This window comes from Pinus tabuliformis, chromosome 7 (genome assembly GCF_031772625.1).
Source record: "Pinus tabuliformis cultivar Carrire ecotype Pingquan chromosome 7, CPIR1, whole genome shotgun sequence".
Lineage (NCBI taxonomy): Eukaryota > Viridiplantae > Streptophyta > Pinopsida > Pinales > Pinaceae > Pinus > Pinus tabuliformis.
The window spans coordinates 118,374,946-118,393,539 of NC_142293.1; the positions used below are offsets into that span (position 1 = coordinate 118,374,946).

General features: G+C 35.2%; 1 protein-coding gene across 1 annotated transcript; it reads left to right on the plus strand.

Moving 5' to 3' along the window:
* Positions 1 to 438: 438 nt before the first annotated feature.
* On the plus strand, positions 439 to 1,297 carry LOC149246010 (germin-like protein subfamily 2 member 1). The gene is made up of 2 exons (XM_089455624.1): positions 439 to 678; positions 778 to 1,297. Exons 1-2 carry the CDS (start codon positions 523 to 525, stop codon positions 1,294 to 1,296), a joined length of 675 nt encoding a protein of 224 aa, XP_089311750.1. The 5' UTR covers positions 439 to 522; the 3' UTR covers position 1,297.
* The last annotated feature ends 17,297 nt before the right edge of the window (positions 1,298 to 18,594 follow it).

An 18,594-nucleotide genomic window follows, 5' to 3' on the forward strand; every position in this document is an offset into this window, starting at 1 on the left:
GTAACGTTGTTGAAAAGGTAGCCGTATAAGATCTTGTTTTATTTTAATTTTTTAAGACGAGGCAACCCCTTGTTGTTAAAATAGGCTTTCATCTAGAAATTCTGTACGGTATGTTACGGTGCTGGTTCCATACATGGCAACTACCTTTCTTTGAAATCGTAGCACAAAGTTATCTACTTACGCCTTCGTCAACTATGATGGCTACTTGATGTTCACGTATCTAAGATTTGAACTGTTTTATTCAATTAAAAACAAATGATATCATTATCTTACAAAAACAGAATCGTACCTTCCCTTCACGAACGAGGCAATGGAACCAGTCTTTGGTTGATTCAGTCGTAATTTGTCTTTCATTCCCTTTCTCTATAAAACCAAGCAACATACACCATATTCACAACCATCGGCTCTTACAGATACCGGCTTCAATATTTATTCCATCATTTCCCACCGTTGGCCTGTAATTCCCAGATAGCAATACTCTATTTGTTATTTATTCGTACTATTTAAATTGATTATATAATTATGGTGAATCCGAAGCCTGCGAAAACTATGATACTCTGCCTTCTATGGCTATCTATTACCCTAGTCCTCACCGGGGCATACGATCCTGATCCTCTGCAAGATTTCTGCGTGGCTGACGAAACCTCTGCAGAGGTAAAAACATATATCACTTCTTCAGTATTTCTCTCTCTGCAATCTTGCTTACTGTTTTGTTTTTTTTCAAGAACTAAACATTAACAATGGTATGTTACTGAATATATTACAGTTAGTGTGAAGGTGAATGGATTTGCATGCAAGGATCCCAAGATGGTGAAAGCCTCCGACTTTTTGTTTCAAGGACTAAGAAATGAAGGTTCTACCAACAATATATTTGGGTCCCTCGTTACAGCGGGGAATGTAGAACAGTTTGCGGGGGTGAACACGCTGGGAATATCAATGAACCGCGTGGATTTCGCTCCCGAGGGCGTCAACCCTCCTCACATCCATCCCCGTGCAACGGAGATTGCGTTTGTAGTGGAGGGCACCATTCTGGCTGGTTTCATGACTACCTCTCAGAAGTTAGAGAAGGGGGATGTGCTTGTGTTTCCGAGGGGTTTGGTGCATTTCCAGTACAACATTGGGCCTTCCCCCGCTATGACCATCACTGCATTTAACAGCCAACTACCAGGAGCCCAAGTGCTTCCATTCACCTTGTTTGGGTCGACTCCTCCTGTTCCAGAGGAAGTGTTGGCCAAAGCGTTTGGGATCAGCGAGAAGGCAGTCAAGAAAATCAGTTCCAAATTCGGGCCCAATTAGGTTTTTTCTAACGTCCGCTATTCGAGCAGCGTATTGAAATCGAGTATACAGATTGATTACATTGTTGAAGATATTTTTATGAATAAATAATCGAACCTGTATGACTTTCAAAGATTTTCAATAAAGTTTATTCGGATTATCATCGTCATCTGATTACCCCTACCCAATGACAAATCTTAGACATGATTCTGATTTGATTCGTATATATAAACGTGGTAAATAATCTTAAAGAATAACTTTCATTTGTAGTGTTAAAGAATAACTTTCATTTGGAGTGTTCCGGATTGGGTGTTCGATCATTCACATTCACTCATTTTGCGAATCCAGATTTTAATTGTTCAGCCCATTCAAAAAACCAATTTTATTTCAAAATGGCTAATTCCCAAAGCGAGCTTTCAAAGTTGAAGTAAAATATTCATGTTTAGAGACATCAATCCAATTGTAAGTTAACCTGAACATGGTGTTAGCTTGACTACTATCATAAGGCAAACTTCACTACTACAATAAGTTAAGTTATTAATAGATAACTCTAGTTATTACTAGTAACTAACTAGAGTTTCTATTGTTAGAAGAGAAGAGATAGTCATTTTGGGCTGGCTTTTATTTCTGCATAAATTTAGTGATAGAATTTTTGGCTGGATTGTGACTTTTCCTTATTTAAAATGTATAAATGAATGCCTAAATGAATTCAATCTCTTAAAAATCTTTATGCACTTGGATTATGCAAATTACATAATTTAAATTTATGTTTTTAAAAAATTCTTCTAGATTTCCCAAAAAAATAAACCAAAACATATGCCTAAAGAAATTGAAAATGTCCAATAGTTAGACTAGCCTATTTTATTGTCACAATTGTTATTTTTTCTTGGATTACATCTTCCCACCACCCACTCTCCCCTTCCATATGTTGGATACATGATATATTCTTTGCACAACTAGCCCCATGCACTCTTCATATAATAAGTCAGACACATTGGGGCTCCTAGTGGGGGAGGTATTGCAAAAAAGGTTGCAATTTATGTGTCCATTAATTTTGGTGGTTTTCACTTTTGGTGGTTTTGTGGTGCATGACATTATATCTCATGGTTTTATATTTCTAGTTAAGAAATTATGGTTGTAGTACGAGTTAATGCATTAGTTATGGATGCTATAGAATCATATATATTGAATTGGAAGGAATAAAATTGATTAATGATGAAAATTAGAGTTGTGGCTCTAAATTGTTAGCTAGTTTTCTAGATTTGAGTTTCCACCATAAATATCTATGTAATAAGTGATTGTCATTATTTTTCTTTTCTAATTATTAAGAATTTGTTTATGCATTGCATTATTATAAACATTTTAAATCTTATACCATCAAGTATTACATTGTGCTTGAATATAATCATTTAATTTATTACTAAGTATACAAATTATAACCTTATAACGCTTCCTAGTCCATGCATGGAATTCTAATTTCTTTTGTCCATGATGACAAATGTTACTATTGGTTCTGGATGATTGGTATCCAATGCTTACTCATAACATCCCTCCATGGATATGGATAGATTATAATTTGGTAATACATGATGAGTTCACCTCATTAATTATTATATGATTCCCTTATGTTGGAACTTGTCACCCCTTTCCTTGAAAAGGGTATTCACATGCATTTTTATGAGTACAAGGGTTTTGATGGCATGACATGACATTGTTTGCCTAGGAAACTTCAATTTGAGTTTTGGGCATTTTCATATTTTCCAAGGTAGGTAATATATCATGGGGCATTGATTACACTCTCTAAGGAACTTTTGGGGCTATTTGAGGACACAAGTTTCTCATCTATTTGTCCCACATGGATGCTTACGTGCTCTCCTTTCAGTCACTTTATGAGCTAGTTTTCACCTATTTAAAAATCCAACCCACAGAATGGGTCTTATGACATATGTGGTGTGTGCTTGATGAATGGGAAGGGTCACTTAATGGACTTGTGACGATGTGGATTTTACTTGAAAATATTTTGATGATGTAAAAATAACATGAAGCCATAAATTGGAGAGTAGTGAGATGAACTTAAGGACCGACCCCATCATATTTAGATGTTAATATGGTTGTTTTATGGTGTTATTACTAAAATTTGACTTGTAAAGTCATTCCTTGCTTCATGAAGTTTTGTTTACCTAAGGTACATAGCTATCATTGTCCAATTGAGACATTGTTTTGAAGGTTATAAAGCATTACACTACACTTTTACGGAGTTATTTTAGGGAAGCATGCCTCCCCCACCCACACACCCCATGGAGCATCTTATTGTTGGCATTATGGTATATGTGTTGTCCTTGATGGTGATCCAGGAGGATCTTGAGACACTAAGGGGATTGATAAGGCTTGAAATTCAAAATGGCAGAAAGGAGAATTTAGTGACATAGACTGAGAGGGCTCGTCTTCCTGATCGCGGTGGCACGAACGGTTCATCAATCTAAGCTCGTATGCAAAAAAATATAGCTCTTCAAAGTTTGGTATGGCAATAGGGCCCACAGTGCGCCACATGGCATCTCAGTCAACACGTGAGACCCACATGACAACTTGACACATGGCATCCCTCCAGTGGCCTTCTAAACCTGCACAAGAGAACAAAAATAAATTTTTGTTATTAAATAACTATAGAACCAAACCCAAAAACAAAACTATAAATATGTCAAAATCCAACCATACCAAAAAACAATATATATATGTACTGATCTGTCTTTTATGTATCTTATATAATACAATCTCGCTTTTTTCTCCCTGAAAAAAATATATATAACAAAACATTTAAAAAAAACCAACTCACGTGGATATGACAAAACCCTATCCAAAACCATTTATAGTCAAAAGGTTATTTTGATATACCATATATGGTATGTTATAGACCAAAACTATAAAACAGTTTGATGTAACAAAAAAAAAAAGCAACACATGGTGGAGGTATTATATTGTTACATAATAAAATGGTTATGGTATATAAATGGGACCCCCGCACCATACGCACAGACTTCAGTCAAATGGCCATTGGGGCTTGGGTAGGCGGCCACGTATGTGGCCCGCCACCCAACACTCCCCACAGTGTATATGCGCCAAGATATAAATATATACCATATGATCTGCCGCATTAAATGTGTTGCACTATTGTTAACTTGGTTCGTGGGGATGGGTGCGGACCGCCCAAATGGCGGGCCCGCTACCCAACACAATGTTTTATATATTAAAAATTGGTTGGGATTTCAAATTACCACATGTTATTTATGTAAAGTGGTTGGGTTATAAAATGTAAAAAGGTATTTGTGGAGGGGGCAAAATTTGACCTCCTAACCTCTCTCAACCAACTCCTAAGTTTTACCATTGCACCAAACTAATTCCTTGGGGAATCTGCCCAGGAAATTATTTAAGAACTCAATTTTTTCCAAAGCTAGGGGAGGAGATCTTTAGGCGCGTTTTTCAAGGCAAGGAGAGAAGAATTTTTTGAAGAGGGTGATTTTGGCCCAGCATCAGAATTGGGCAAGTTTTATATCGATTTTGCACCTCTCGGTGACATGAATTAGATGGTGGTGTCAATTTCTGCAAAAGAAATCTCCAATTTTCAGGAATTTTTCAGCATGGAGGTAAATGCTCCATTTTTGTAACTGATGAATGTAACTTCTTTTGATGCCATTTTTAATAAATGAAGGGCTCCCCATTGATCGAGCAGGGCCTGAAGATGTTGTCCAAGAGGGATGAACTCCGTCATCAAGTTCTTGTCTTCGTATCTTCTTATGTGTTTCTTTTTCTTCTTCTCACATGTGCACATTTAATTCTCTTTGGTTAAGCTACAAACTGTGTATGTAATTCTTTTAATGCATTTATAAACAAAAGATAACCCGGATCAAGTGGTATCAGAGCAGGTGTTTTTAGATGTGAATTGCATGTTTGTATGCTAATGAGAAACAACCTCCAAGGAGGCGAATGAGAATTACAGTCTTTCGATCCCGAGGCAGGGTGTGCACATCAAAGGAGAAACATGGCAGATGAAGAGGCTTGGTATGAGGAGGAGCTCAATTTTCACAAGACTTCTATATGATGGCAGATCATGTTGAGAAGTTGTTCTCAAAGCTCTAAAAACTAGAAAATGCAGAGGGGAAAACTCTAGAAGGACAAGGTTCAGTACATAGAGATGATGATGGAGGAGATACACCTCCTTCTCCTTCCACAAGTGGAAGTTCTTCCTCTTCTTCTCACCATCATAATAATCGAAATTCCAAAGATGCATCTAAGAAACCTTTTTTTAATTTAGATGATAAATTTGATCTCCTCGTGTACAATGGTGAAAGCAATGCAAAAAAACTTAATAATTGGATTAGGCAGATTGAGATCTACTGCAGGATTCAGCAGACCCTAGAGTATGACGCAAATATTCAGTTGGCGTCTTTGCGATTAACCAACACTGCTCTCGTTTGGTGGGAAAGCAAAGTACAAAGCCGTAAGAATGTTGGTAATCTTTTTTCCTCTTAGCTTAATTTCATTTTTGCATTAAAGGCACAATTTTATCCGTTGGGTTACATGCAGAAAGCTTTAATGAACTGGCAGTATTTAAGGCAAGGCAAAGGTCAGGATGTTCAGAGTTTTACAGAAGAATTTAGGAAGCAAGCACTAAATTTGGTTATTGAACTTGATACACCTGAAATTGTAACTAAATACATTGGATCGTTACATAATTATTTTAGGCATTCATTGTTATTGTTTGAACCAAACACCATTGATGCGGCCAACGTAAAGGCCATTCACATTGAGAACAGGGGCAAATATGACAGAGATGACCAATCAAAGAGAAAGGCAGTAGTCAAGAGAAGGGGAGAAAAGCCCTTTTATACACATTATGGGAAAGAAGGGCATGATGAAGAAAATTGATGGAAGCTGCACCCTGAACTGAGACCTAAGAGGAATGATAGAAATGGGAAACAGAAGGCCATCGCCACCATACAGCAAAGCCAAAATTCCGAGTTAGAGGAAGATGAGAAAGTTATAGCTACGAGATTTGCATGAGGTAGGCCCGTTCACTTGGGGTCTGACTCCGGTGATGAGATGAAGTTTTCAGTCCTTGGGGTCACGACAAGAGGACCCATTGATTTGGGGTCTGATTCTGGCAATGAATCAAGGATTTCAACCGATATAACAAAAAGGACACTCCCCTCAGCATGACTCCAAGAACTTGAAGAGATCAACCACCGTATCCAAGCAGAGAATGCTGAACTAAGGAGGCTTCTACAGGAGGTGAGGGATGAAAACCAAAGGTTACTATACCAATTGCAAGCCAAGGACGAGGCCTTGGAATAGCCACAAAAAAACTAGCCGGAGGTAAAAAGTGATTCTCCAATTTCATATGATTTTCATGATGACGAGTTTGCTGCTTTTGAAAAACATACTACAGGGATTGGATCTAGATTAATGAAGAAAATGGGATATCAAGGAAAGGGCCTCGACATCAAAGGCCAAGGCATCATAAACCCCATCAAAGTCAAGGAGTTGCCGCACCATGCAGGAATCGGATACACCAGAAAGGAAGTGGAGGAAAATTCAAATATAGCTAGTAACCAACCAACAACAGATGATGAAATTCCTTCCTCACAATCCAGTGATAATGAAGGCTTCGTGAACACCTTTCGAAGAAACACCAAGGGGAAGCACCCTAAGGCAGCCCCAAAAGTTTAGAGGAGAAGAATCGTTTTAGTCATTGCAACAAAGAGGGACACCAAGAAACCACGTGTCTGATGGTCCATGTTCCATAAACGTTGCCAAAGGAGCCGAAAGATGAACATGTTCAACAAATGAATCTGCACCAGTCACGATGGTTTGCTTTGTTAAGACGTTTTTTTAGGAGTAGTAGCTTGTTATGGCCACCATTGTAAATCATACGTTGCAATGTAAAAATGATGATGTGTTTCCCATCACTTCAAGACACAACGATGATATTTTGGCCTTTCCTTACTGGTATTTGAGGCAATAATTACTTTTTATGTAATCCTTGGTCAATGAGTGTGTGCTATGAACTCTTGGCAAGGAGGGGTTGTTGATTCATGTGTGGTGTGCATGATTGTAAGAATGTACCAGTTTCGTGTGCAAGAGATTGACAGTGTGGATTGATAGTGTGCTAATGATTTTGGAGGACCAAAAGCTCCTCAATGGGGAGGATTGATCCACGAGGATTTCGAGACACTAAGGGGATGGATAAGACCCAAAATTTAAAATGGCAGAAAGGAGAATTTAGTGACATAGGCTGAGAGGGCTCGTCTTCCTGATCGCAGTGGCGTGAATGGTTCGTCAATCTGAGCTCCTATGCAAAAACTATAGCTCTTCAAAGTTTGGTATGGCAATAGGGCCCATAATGCGCCACATGGCATCCCAGTCAGCACATGGGACCCACATGACAGCTTGACACATGGCATCCCTCCAGTGGCCTTCTAAACCTGCACAAGAGAACATAAATCAATTTTAGTTATTAAATAACTATATAACCAAACTGCCCACGGGGCTTTGGATTGATGGTGAATGGGTGCGCTGTTAAGGCACTCCTTGCGATAGGTCACTGGTTCAAATCCCCGTGGGTGCATAGGTTAGTCTTAGCAAAGAAAAAAAAAAACTATATAACCAAACCCAAAAACAAAATTATAAATATGTCAAAATCCAACCATAGCAAAAAAAAATATATATGGTTATATATATATATATATATATATATGGTTATATATATATATCTATATATATATATATATATAACAAAACCTTTAAAAAAAAAAAAACCAACTCACGTGGATATAAAAAAACCTATCCAAAACCGTTTATAGTCAAAAGGTTATTTTGATATAGCACATATGGTATGTTATAAACCAAAACTATAAAACCATTTGATGTAACAAAAAAAAAAAACCAACGCATGGTGGAGTTATTATATTGTTACATAATAAAACGGTTATGGTATATAAATGGGACCCCCGCACCATATGCACGCACTTCAGTCAAAGGGCTGTTGTGGCTTGGGTAGGCAACCACGTATGTGGCCCGCCAGCCAACACTCCCCACAATGTATATGCGCTAAGATATAAATATATACCATATGATCTATCGCATTAAATGCGCTACACTATTATTAAATTGGGTCGTGGGGATGGGTGCGAGCCGCCCAAATGGCAGGCTCACTACCCAACACATTGTTTTATATATTAAAAATTGGTTGGGATTTCAAATTACCACATGTTATTTATGTAAAGTGGTTGGGTTATAAAATGTAAAAAGGTATTTGTGGAGGGGGCAAAATTTGACCTCCTAACCTCTCTCAACCAACTCCTAAGTTTTACCATTGCACCAAACTTATTCCTTGGGGAATCCACCTAGGAAATTATTTAAGAACTCAGTTTTTTCCAAAGCTAGGGGAGGAGATCAACAGGCACGTTTTTCAAGGCAAGGAGCGCAGAATTTTTTGAAGAGGGTGATTTTGGCCCAGTATCAGAATTAGGCAAGTTTTATATCGATTTTTCACCTCTCAATGACGGGAATTAGATGGTGGTGTCAGTTTCTAAAACGGAACTCTCCGATTTTCGGGAATTTTTCAGCATGGAGGTATAATGCTCCATTTTTGTAACTGATGAATGTAACTTCTTTTGATGCCATTTTTAATAAATGAAGGGCTCCCCATTGATTGAGCAGGGCCCGGAGATGTAGTCCAGGAGGGACAAACTCTATCATAAAGTTCTTGTCTTCTTGTCTTCTTATGTGTTTCTTCTTCTTCTTCTCACATGTGCACATTTAATTCTCTTTGGTTAAGCTACAAACTGTGTATGTAATTCTTTTAATTCATTTATAAACAAAAGATAACCTGAATCAGATGTCAACCCACTCACAGGCCAGTTCAGATTTGATAAAGGGAAACTCACACTGTAATAGGCCAATTCAGAGGTAACATGGTAATGGTATAGAAGAACATGATGATGGGACAAAGGACTACAGATCAGAATCAAGCAATTGAAGAAAAATAATGTATTAAGTTATTTTAAGTTGTATATGTGGGTCACCTAGTCAAAGTAGTGTATACAAGCGGCTTCATAGAACAAAAAGAACATATACATATGCAAGCACTTTCACAGAAGGAATAGTGCGTATGGGATGGAAAATTAAGGTTAAAAGAATACAAGGGTCATTACCATGGTATTAGCCCACAATATTGAGCGGAGTAACAAATATTTGATCCCGTCCACGCATACCACAGGTTCTAAGTGTTGCTTCGGTCCAAGGGATTGAAAAAGGCTAAAACTATATAAGGAGGAGAAGATCAAAGGGCCATATATGCAAGTGAAAAGGTTTTTCATGAATACTTCTATCTGAAGTATATCTTACATTGTAAGGGGCTATGGTTATGATATGATATGAAATATCTTGTGCACCTTTTGATACAATGTTGCATCAGGATGACGAGATTTGAAATGACTTATCATTGTATGATCTCATAATTTTTGGGCTAGATCTAAATGCTAGTGCGTGTTTTATCTTGTAAATGTTATGATTTGAGTATGACTGAAGTCTGAAATAACTGTGAAGTTTTAAGTTAGTATTTGTAGATCTATACGTTGGTTCGCCTTAGTGAAGGTGCAAATACACGCTGGCTCGAATCTTGCAAGTAGCGTATGCAAAAGAAAATTCTGTTGTTCAAAGATGACTGATCTATCTGATTAGTGCTATTGGTTTCCTGCTGTCTATCAATGATGTCTTCATAGATATGAAAGTAGAACTAAATGTATAAGGAGATTGAGCCTAATTGATTGATTGATTGATTAAGTCATAAGGGTGATCTCTGTTGATGTATGTTTAGATCTTAGTAATTTGGATGTAGATCTTTAGAATGTTACTGGTTGGTATAGTTTTCATTCAGATATTTTTATGATTCAATAATTTTGGAGGTATATGCAGGTTTGATTAAAGGAAGTAGCATATACACGCTGGTTGGCTTCACTGAAGTAGCTTATACATTATGATATATGATTTTTGAGGTTGCAGTTGGTTCTGGTTGATGATGCAGGTTTCTAGGTTCAACACAATGTTTTGGTGATAGTGATCTGATTGTTCATATTGATTTATTATTGGTAAAATTAGTTATTGCAGTGGTGATTAATTGTGAGATTTAATGTTATTGATGGGTCTAGTATGAAAATTTGATGAAACGTGGCCTTCACATTGTGTGCTTATGTACTAGGAGTATCCAATCTGAAAATTTATGAAATGTGTTCCCTGGAGGAAGAATGAAGGTAGTAGCCCTCTATAGCCTGGTGCCTGCGTACCGGTAAATTTATCAGCGAGTACAAGAGCTAGGGGGTTGGAGCTCCCTTCTAGTAGAAGCTCAAAAATGAGAGAAGGTTGTAGCCTTCAGCAGGTAGATGCCTGCGTACTGGAAAAGTCTACACCAATACAAAATTTGTAAAGACTTTTTATTATAATAAGATTGAAGACTGAGACGACAACAACGGTGGTCTTTTTCTCCCACATTGGGTTTCCACCTGAAAAGTCCTAGTGTTCATGTGTGTTGCTTATGTGTGTTGATTTATTTTGTTCTTACTACATCTATTTACTGTTGAATGCATCACACTCTGATTAAAGACTATGAATTAGTTGTTTATTACATATACGGCGATTTAATTATTTATAGTCACGAACATAAGTTGGTTGGGCTCATTAAGGTAGCGTATACAGTTTGAAAAGGAAAATCATAATTGTGAAAGTTAAAAAACTAATTCACCACCACACCCCCCCCCCCCCCGCCCTCTGCCCCCCAGCATTTTTCCCAACACTTATGTCACCACTTTGCAGACATTTTTTACCATTGGACCCTTGGAGGACCATTCAACCATTTTGTATGAGTTTTAGGAGGGAATACATGCTTTTTGATGAGGATGTTGATCATCTACACATTATAGAGAGCCTCTAGAGGCTAGACATGGCACCATGGGGTGCCATTTTTCTTTGTTAGAGGAGAAAAACTCTTTTTGGTGGGTTTAGTTGATCTTATTCATTGTACATGTAGCTTAACCACAATTATTTTATTGATATGTTATATTAATTAGTTATAATTTTTCTTTTCTTGGGCTATATCTAAGGAATCACATGAGATATTATTATTTTATTGTAAAAGGAAGGTAGGCCTTAGTCTATAAGTAGAGGATCCATTCTTGATTTGTAGTCATGGTTGGATATTTGGGAGCTCTCTCTCATTGGACCTTAATTGACATATCTTTCATGGAGAATTTATGGTGCAAGGCTTCTTTCTTTCTGGATGAATGATGTCAACACTTGAAGCTTTTAATACAAGATATTTTTTGGTGCATCAATATTAATGGTCGAATTCTCCAACCTTATACACGTTATTTAAGATGGATACATTAAATGATAATTTTATCACTTGAAAGGACAAAGTGTGGGGTTTTTCCATATTCTTCTTTTGTTGATTTGGTGATTATTTGATACCATGTATTTTTTTCATTATGGTTCCTTTGCTAACATGTTAAGTAATTTCATCAAGTCATAGTTTATATTAGATGGTGAAGTTTGTCTTCCAATGAAAGCCCTTTTTGTAGAAGATGAATTCATTGTTGATTTTTATTAGCTGAGGGATTAATTAGCCCTATGGTTCTAGTCTCAAAAACTCTAATTCTTGAAGGAAATAAGCCAAATCCTTGGAGTGTTTCCTCTTCTCCTCTTTTCCAACTAATTCACCTTGAGTCCATTTGCCTAGTTGGATTTGGAACTCACCTCTACATGCTTCCATTAATTATTCTAAAAAACCCTAAAAAAATCTAAAGCCTATTTTAGCAAGGATACTCTCAACTTCACCTTGTTTTTAACTGCTTAGTCTTAATAAGTGTATGAGGGATACCTTGCTTGAGTTGAGATTGAGTGTAAATTTTTTATGACAAGTTTCTAAGGTGACAAAGGTGAGATTCTAAAAGGTTTCCTCTCACATTGTATGTTATGGATATGTGCTTTTAACTTTAGGTAAAATTTGGGTGGTAACATTTTTAAAACCGTTGTTGAGGATACTGATCCAAGTAGATATCAATGGCCACTCTCCTATTCCACTAGCTCAAAGTACATTTTTCCATCTTGGCAATTTTTCGATAGTTTTTTATCCATATTGGATCATTACATTTATTTTCATCCATCTCAATGCTTTCTGAGTGGAAAAAGTGGAGGGATAAGCTTACAAGAACATTTTTATCGGCTGGATTCAGTTTGGAAAAATGGGATCTAAAAACGTTCTGGATCATTTTGAGGCATCAACCAACATTTTTTGTGGGCAATATTTTTTCCTTTAGCACCACACCTTTTTTTCCCATTTTTCAAATAAAGACCTTGCTAACAGCACAAGAATCAAATCAGTCAGAGCATGTATGCGAAGGTTATGCCATTTAAAAGTCGACCTTCATCCCCGAGTATTCATGAAAAAGGGCATAGCCATATGATTATGATGAAGAAGACTCTAGAACAGTCTATATTGTAACTCTGGTTAAGGGTTGAGGTAGTCAAACCTAACCACTAGTAGGCTATCAGGTTGAGTTACAACTGGGCCAGTAGGAGGAAAAGGGGTTCCATTCTTTCGAGTGTATTTGTTCCATAGCTGAGAAGAAATAAATGTGATGGATAAGAGATAGAGCACACAAAGAGGATTTGTGCACTATAGTAGCCACAAGCCATAGGCCATACATCTTTGTAATCATAGATATTTTCAATTCAAAGAAAGATAGTAGAGTAGCCTAACCTTCCAGTTGGGTTTTTCTATCGAAAGGTTTTCTCTGGTTACATAGTATATCAATTGTGTATGTTGTTGATGGTTTCAAAATGAAAAGTGTCGCTCTAAAACTACATCAACATTTCGAACTTCTTGGAGGCTAACGATAAGTAATAGGAGCGTTATCCTAGGTTTTATAGCCGCATGAGTAAGTGTTGAATTGACACTAAGGGTGGCACAATTTAACCCTCTCGCATGTCAAAGGAATTACAACTGATTATGAAGATTCCTGTAGCTCGCAACTGTGACAAAGGAAACAGGATACTAACTAACTACACTAACCCTAAACACCAAATTATTTATAGAAGCAATAAACTAATCAGTTCTCTAAGGTTTTGACCCTAGATTACTGTAGAGCCTCAATTGTATTAAACTTGCAAATTAAATAAAATGAACCAAATATTTATATACACAAAACATTGGTTAAATTAGTGAAGGCATATTTTGGATATTAATTATTTTCTTTTATTATATAGTTTAATTGTTTCTTATAAATGTGTGTTTACATTATGGAATTGGAATCTTAGTTAATAATTTGGAATATGTGATTAAGTTGTTAGTGAATAAGATTCTTTTAACAATAATTAAACATTAAGACATTGTAGCCAATAAAAAATTATTAAAACTAAAGATAAGCACATTATGCACAAAAGTGAAACAGGATTAAAAGAAGTATGACCAACTAAGAGTGAATGTCAAACAACTTAAAGTCAATGTAATAGTTAACAAATTATATACAAGAATGAAGATTGGTGTAAGAAGAGGTAAAACAAAGTAAAGTAAAAAGGATTTACATAACATAACAACTCTCTCTCTTTCTCAGACATGCACATATAAAAGACAACATATGTTGTAAAAATAAATAAAACAACACATTCAAATAGAGAAAAGTAAAAGAAAAATTGAACATTATTAAAAGACATATGCCCAAATGCCAGAAAAATCATTGAGGCGGGATATGATCAACAGAGGAATTATTTTTTATTAGGCTTTCAACATCAAAGTACATCTCTGCAAAATGGAATATGAGTGTGAAAGAGAAGGTGACACAGTCAAATTTAAATCAATCAATAGGGAACAAGAAGACTGTATCCTTCAAAATTGTCACTTAATTAATACCAAATTTAATGATAATAACAGTGTAAGAAATGCAAAAAAATGATCTTTATCTTTTTTCAGTTGTTAATTGATAGATATTTGCATTAATGTTCTAGGAAGCACTCATAAGAAGCAACATACAAACCAATAATGACATCATACAATAAGAAATTAATGCACAAAGAAGGAACCAAAATTAAAAAGGAAACAAAACTCACTATTGGTCATGTCGTCACTCACAAATTGGGTAGCATTTGGGTATGAAAATATGAGAATCCTTTCTTCAAAGTGATTTCATGCTTTATAGATCTCTCTAGAATGATGGATGACTTTGATCCTTCTTGAAAAATTTGATCAATGGATGGATGGCCTTGAACAGTTAAATCGGTTTAACTTCATGGGAAACTATCTCACTAATGGTTAAATACAACAAGTCCTTCATCTATTATAATTTTTACTTTTACATCTACATGTGCTTATTGAAAAATAAAATACAATTTTATTTAAATTATATACGTTTTCCAATTACCGGATGCAGAATTATCCATTTTTGGCCTTTTGCATGAACTTGACAATGTTGTTGGCCTAGAGTGCTTCTCTTTTTAACATAGTTGGCTCCCTTCATCATATTCATCCATAGCCACATATTAAATATGATATATGATATTCTTTTATGATCTTCTCTCATCTTCTGGGTCCACTTAATGGTTCAAGTCAAAGTTGTTGAGTTGATGTATTTAATTATTTTTTCTTTTAGCTTTTTTACCAACGTAAAAGATATTCCCAAGTTGCAATAATAATGGAATCACTTTTACATTTTCCTTGGGACCAATATGGTGCAAATCCCACTTTAATATCAATACTACCATCAAAGATAATGGTAAGCATATTAACTATTCCTATAATAGAAATTTGTATTTTGTGTGTATGATGTAGTATTTGTTACGTGCACAACCAAATTAACCCTTGTCATGTTAGAGAGTTTGGCATTTCTCCAAAAAGGAATGACAGGAAAGAGGAATTTCCAGATCCATTGTGCCAATAATTACCAAAAAAGATAAGAGTGGATTTGGATCCCTCTTCATCCCAAAAGAAAGTACCATTTTCAACTATAACAACAATCTCTTTGCCAAGTGGTAACCTTTCAACTACCTTAGGACCAAACTCCTTTCTAACCATATATCTACAAAGTCTTCATGCATATGTTCTTTATATGCATTATCAAACATTTTTATTTTCATAAAAATAAACATATATATGCCACACGCACCATGGGAAATTATCATATACCATACATATATCATTGTTGGCACCAAATTTCCTCAAAGATGATAATGTCCTTTGAAAGGGGTTTGCTTTGCATGTTTGTGTGTGTATCCGTTTTTCATATGTTCTCATAATATATAACACCAAAATGTCTCAGGGCTTAAGGAAAGAAATAATGTTTCTTTGTTTGCTTATATCAGTTTGGTAACAAAACTTTGCATGTATGTCTTGTTTAAGCAAGAACCTTCTTCTTTGAAAACATGATGTAGTCGAGTCTTCTTTGACATAGGAATAATTTTCTTTTTCTTTCCTTGTGCTTTTAGACTCACGAGGAATAAACAAGAGAGGTTATGCTACAAGGACTAGGAAAAAATGGATGAAAATGTTATGAGATAAAGAAGTTAGGATTTTCTTTTAATTTCATGATATATCATAGGAAAAATCATGTGATATTCATATAAATTGAGTTGAGGATGGGAATACACCTGCAATGGCTTGCGAAACTTTTAAAATAATGACGTGCATTAACATATGTGAGGTTTTATTTCATTTTTCTCTATTTTCTACATAATTTTAATTCACATGCATACACTATTAACAATAATATACATATCTATAAATCTAAAGAGAAATAAAACTGTAATAGTGTAGATTTTGTATCTTTTAAGTATAATTTTATCGGACATGTTGTGACGAACTATCAAGTCGAATATCCACGATAGTTTACAAATCAATTTTTAAGGTCCTAAACTTATGGGGCTATTTTGTGGCTCTAAATGACTTTTTTTTTCATGTGGAAAGGACCAAAGAAATAGTCGTCAACATGGCATGGTGATGGTAAAATGTGTACTTCTTGGCTAGACCTTTCCAATTGGCTATCAAGTGTCATAAACAAATATTGTATGAAAAACGTTACAGCCCTGAGAAGTTGATGAACCGAATAACCCCATGGGCTACAAACCTTTTGGTGTTTTATCTCCTAGGGTTTGGCTTTTGTAAATTTAAGGTTTCATCATTGCTGTTTTATGCTAAAAAGGGCCTTTTGGACTCATTGTAATGTGCTCCGGTGAATGAAAATTGTCGTCATATATCTTCTTAGAAATAAGCTACGACTATTTGAGTGAGTATGTTTCATTTCACATTATTATATTTTCAATAAATTCCATTTACTTTTGTTATAAATATATATGTAACTTTATTCCCTTCATAAATCTAGATTAGATAAACCCCATTTTCTTGGGAAATAATATGACAAATTCATGATATTTTTTTAATTTATTATTTATTATTATTTATTATTATTATTATTATTTTTTATTTTTTATTTTTTAATATCCTTCTCACATAGTGGCTCCATGAAGAGAGAAATCCATTTTTCCTTACAAATGTTTAATATTTTGTTGGATATAGAGTTGAGCGAATTCCCCAATTGTGAAGTTCCACTGGAACAGGCTCATATTGGTGACTTCACCTTACCATTTGAGATATGCAATGTATATTCAAAGTTTTATTGTTGATATTGAATATATCTAAAATCAAGGACGCTACATGGGAACATTTTTACTTCTCCAAAATCCTTGCATACTCAAACTAGTTTCTATCTTTTGGATCCCTTTGGAAAATCCCATTTTTCGAAGGAAAACTTCATGAGGTTTCCAAATATGTTTGAAACTTCATGAATTTTTTAGTAGATGAGAGTAATATTCATGAAGATATTATAATGAAATTATTTTTCATCATATTTAATGGAATCATAAATCAATAGTTTTATAAAGATTTCCAAAGAGGCATATCATCAATTCTATATTTCATCAAATTTTTCTATAGGTGTTAAGCTTATGAATAGCTACTAGGGGAATTTCATTATAAAATCTTCCTACTAGAACATGGCTTGCAAATGAAAAGGAGGGTTGTTGATGTTTTTGTTTGCTTACCAATTCAATCCCATAGAATTAATGCTCAAAACGATGGTTGAAAAACATGTAATGAACTCATTGGTGGATGTTGTAGTAAAGAAGTACCTACAATTATCCCTTCTAAAAACACCTCAAGACACGCCAAATCCAAGTATTAACATGCATGATGACCTTTTTCATTCTTGCAATAGGACTCATCCCTTCTAAAGAGAAGTTATTGGAGGATCATTCTACATCAAAAGAATAAGAATTCTATGATGAAGATGAAGGTCATCATGTTAGGAGTTGACGAAATTGAAGTTTGAAGATGAGTGTTAGATTAGGTAAATATATAGACAATTTAATATCCTATGCAAAGCATCATACATAGCTATAAATCAAAATAATACAAGAAATAAAGGAGACAATAGAGGCAATATTTTCATGGTAAACACTAGAATATGAGGAACATCTACAAAACATATGATTCTATTCTTCAGATAAACTCTCCAATATTACAAGGTTTATTATCCTCAGATATATATAACCTCACATTACATTTGTGCACCTCATAAGGCCACCTTCACGTTGATTATATATGAAAGATTGAAAGGAGAACAATTATGATGATGCAGATGGGATATACCCTTTTTACAAGATAGTGAATTATTGAAGAATGAATTGGTCTAAGTTTACCAAATTCCATAGGAATATACACAATATCTATAGGAAATCAATAACACATTCTAGCATTCTTCCTCAATGATGACTATAGAGATAAAAACATAATTAAAATACAATTCCATTCACTAACATTCCCCTTTCATGAGAAATTCTCACATCCCCATCAAGTTACGAAGTTGGGGAAACTTTGTCTCTTTCCTTCCTAATCAAAATAATTGTAATCAATAAGTGAATCATTGAAGAATGACTTGGTCTAAGTTTTCCAAATGACACATGCATATACACAAGATCTATAGGAAATCAAAATTGCATTATATCATTCTTCCTCAACGATGAATAGAGAGATAAAATCACCATTAAAGGAAGATTCCATTAACTAGCATTCACCCCTTCATGACAACTTTTTTCATCCCCATTAAGTTACAAAGTTGGGGAAAATTTTCCTATATTCTTCCTAATAAAAATCAATGTAACCAATAAGTTAAATGAAGCCTTGGTTGAATTGAATGCACCAAAATGGAGAGTTCCTTGAAG